Genomic DNA, 1,583 nt, shown 5'->3' with positions numbered 1-1,583 from the left:
TCATGACTTTATTTAATCAACAAACCTTTATAATTTTTATTATTCGTATTTCACGATATTAGGTATGCATATACTATATATTATGACATGCTGCCCTCAGTAGGTTACTATAATCCCTAAAATATTCCTTCCTTCGGGAAGACAGACTTGAGATCTGTTTATGAAACAAAAAGGCCTTGGAGAGGAATCCTTCATGGAGATTTCCTCCATTCTTAAAATAAGGAAGGACTATGAATATGGGTATTAATCCCATCGCTAGTTATGATGCTTGAAAGTTACAGTACCGCTGGCATTAGCTAAGGTGTACCACGCAGAGATTGCTTAGGTGGATTTATACGTCTTTTGTGCTCAGAAAAAGATGCATTGGAGAATAATGCAGCTAATGAAGGCAAGATCGGACGATGATTCAGTCATTGACTGGATTATTGTTCGATCTTGCCTTCATTGACTGCATTATTCTTCAATCTTTGCAACCTCCGTGGTACACCTTAGGTAATGCTAATGCCGGCGGTACTGTAACTTTCAAGTATTACAACTCAAAAACTACTAATAAAAAAATATTTTCTTATAGCGTTTTGGAAAGTTCTCATCATCCATTAGATTCTGGAATTAAAAGTGGATATTCCATTTAAAAAAATCGATGTGACTTTGACCTGACTTTAGCGATGTCATCCAAGATCAAACTGATAAAATCAACAGGTAGATCTTGTTGAACCTTATAACTTTTGTTTGAAACACTTTTCTGTAAAACTTATATTTTCCAAGATATTCAAGTGTCCTGACTTTTTTGGGTCACCCTGTATATGTGGTATCCGCGGTACACTTGTTCCCGTTACATATATATAGAATTGTTCAGATAAGGGGAGTTCCCTCCATCGCTATACCATTCTCGCGGGGTAGCGCGCATGCACCGGTTGAAATTGTTGAGGGTGGGGCAGGAGCCACGCACGCAACACGTATTCGCAAATCTTCTCGCAAATCGATCGTACGAACTCGTTGCCCAGGTGAGACTTAGTGCGTAATAACCCATATTCCGACTATATCGAAAGGGTTTTGTCGCAATCAAATAAACGAAAGACAAACATTCCAGTATGAGCAAAGCACGACTGGAAACTGTGGCCACAATGACCTGCATGAAGACCTTGCTAATGCTCTTCAATTTCATCTTCTGGGTAAGCAGAAATCTCCAAAACTCCAACACATCGCGTCATGATTATGGACTATTCTTATCACGTATCTTGGTCCTACCCAACTGTTGCACGATTGATTAGTGTTATAGTACCGGGTAATTGAATCTGTTTATTTCACGAGGGACAGGGCAATATGCATAATAATGATCAATGTCTAAGCTTCTATTCAAAATCGTGCAACTGGGGAATGAGTATAAAGTCGTAAATATGCGATGATTGATGAATATCCTTAAATGCTCGTCTAGATAATGTGAAAAGCTCTTAAATCTCATTAATATTATTATGATACAAAAAGTTTAGAATATTCATTAATCCTACAAAATTTTAGAATATATAGTTTTAAATTTAAACGCGTCAATATATTGTAGTAACATTTATACACACACACACACA

The 1,583-nt window shown here is 37.1% G+C and overlaps 1 protein-coding gene across 4 annotated transcripts in view; it reads left to right on the top strand.

Annotated features, from left to right (window-relative positions):
• The first annotated feature begins 678 nt into the window (after positions 1–678).
• The window catches only part of LOC108753160 (tetraspanin-7-like), a 6,071-nt gene continuing 5,166 nt past the window's right edge, over positions 679–1,583 (top strand). For 2 of the 4 annotated variants that reach the window (XM_018494514.1, XM_018494517.1), the window contains exon 1: positions 679–1,172. In XM_018494514.1, coding sequence (XP_018350016.1) covers positions 1,092–1,172 — 81 coding nt within the window. In that variant the 5' untranslated portion in view covers positions 679–1,091. The remainder of the gene's footprint in view (positions 1,173–1,583) is intronic. The other 2 variants (XM_018494515.1, XM_018494516.1) reach the window with 2 other exon arrangements.

This window comes from Trachymyrmex septentrionalis, unplaced genomic scaffold, assembly GCF_001594115.1.
Source record: "Trachymyrmex septentrionalis isolate Tsep2-gDNA-1 unplaced genomic scaffold, Tsep1.0 scaffold66, whole genome shotgun sequence".
In the NCBI taxonomy this organism is placed as follows: domain Eukaryota; kingdom Metazoa; phylum Arthropoda; class Insecta; order Hymenoptera; family Formicidae; genus Trachymyrmex; species Trachymyrmex septentrionalis.
Note: the sequence above shows the minus strand (reverse complement) of the source record. Positions and strands in the feature narration are given on the sequence as shown.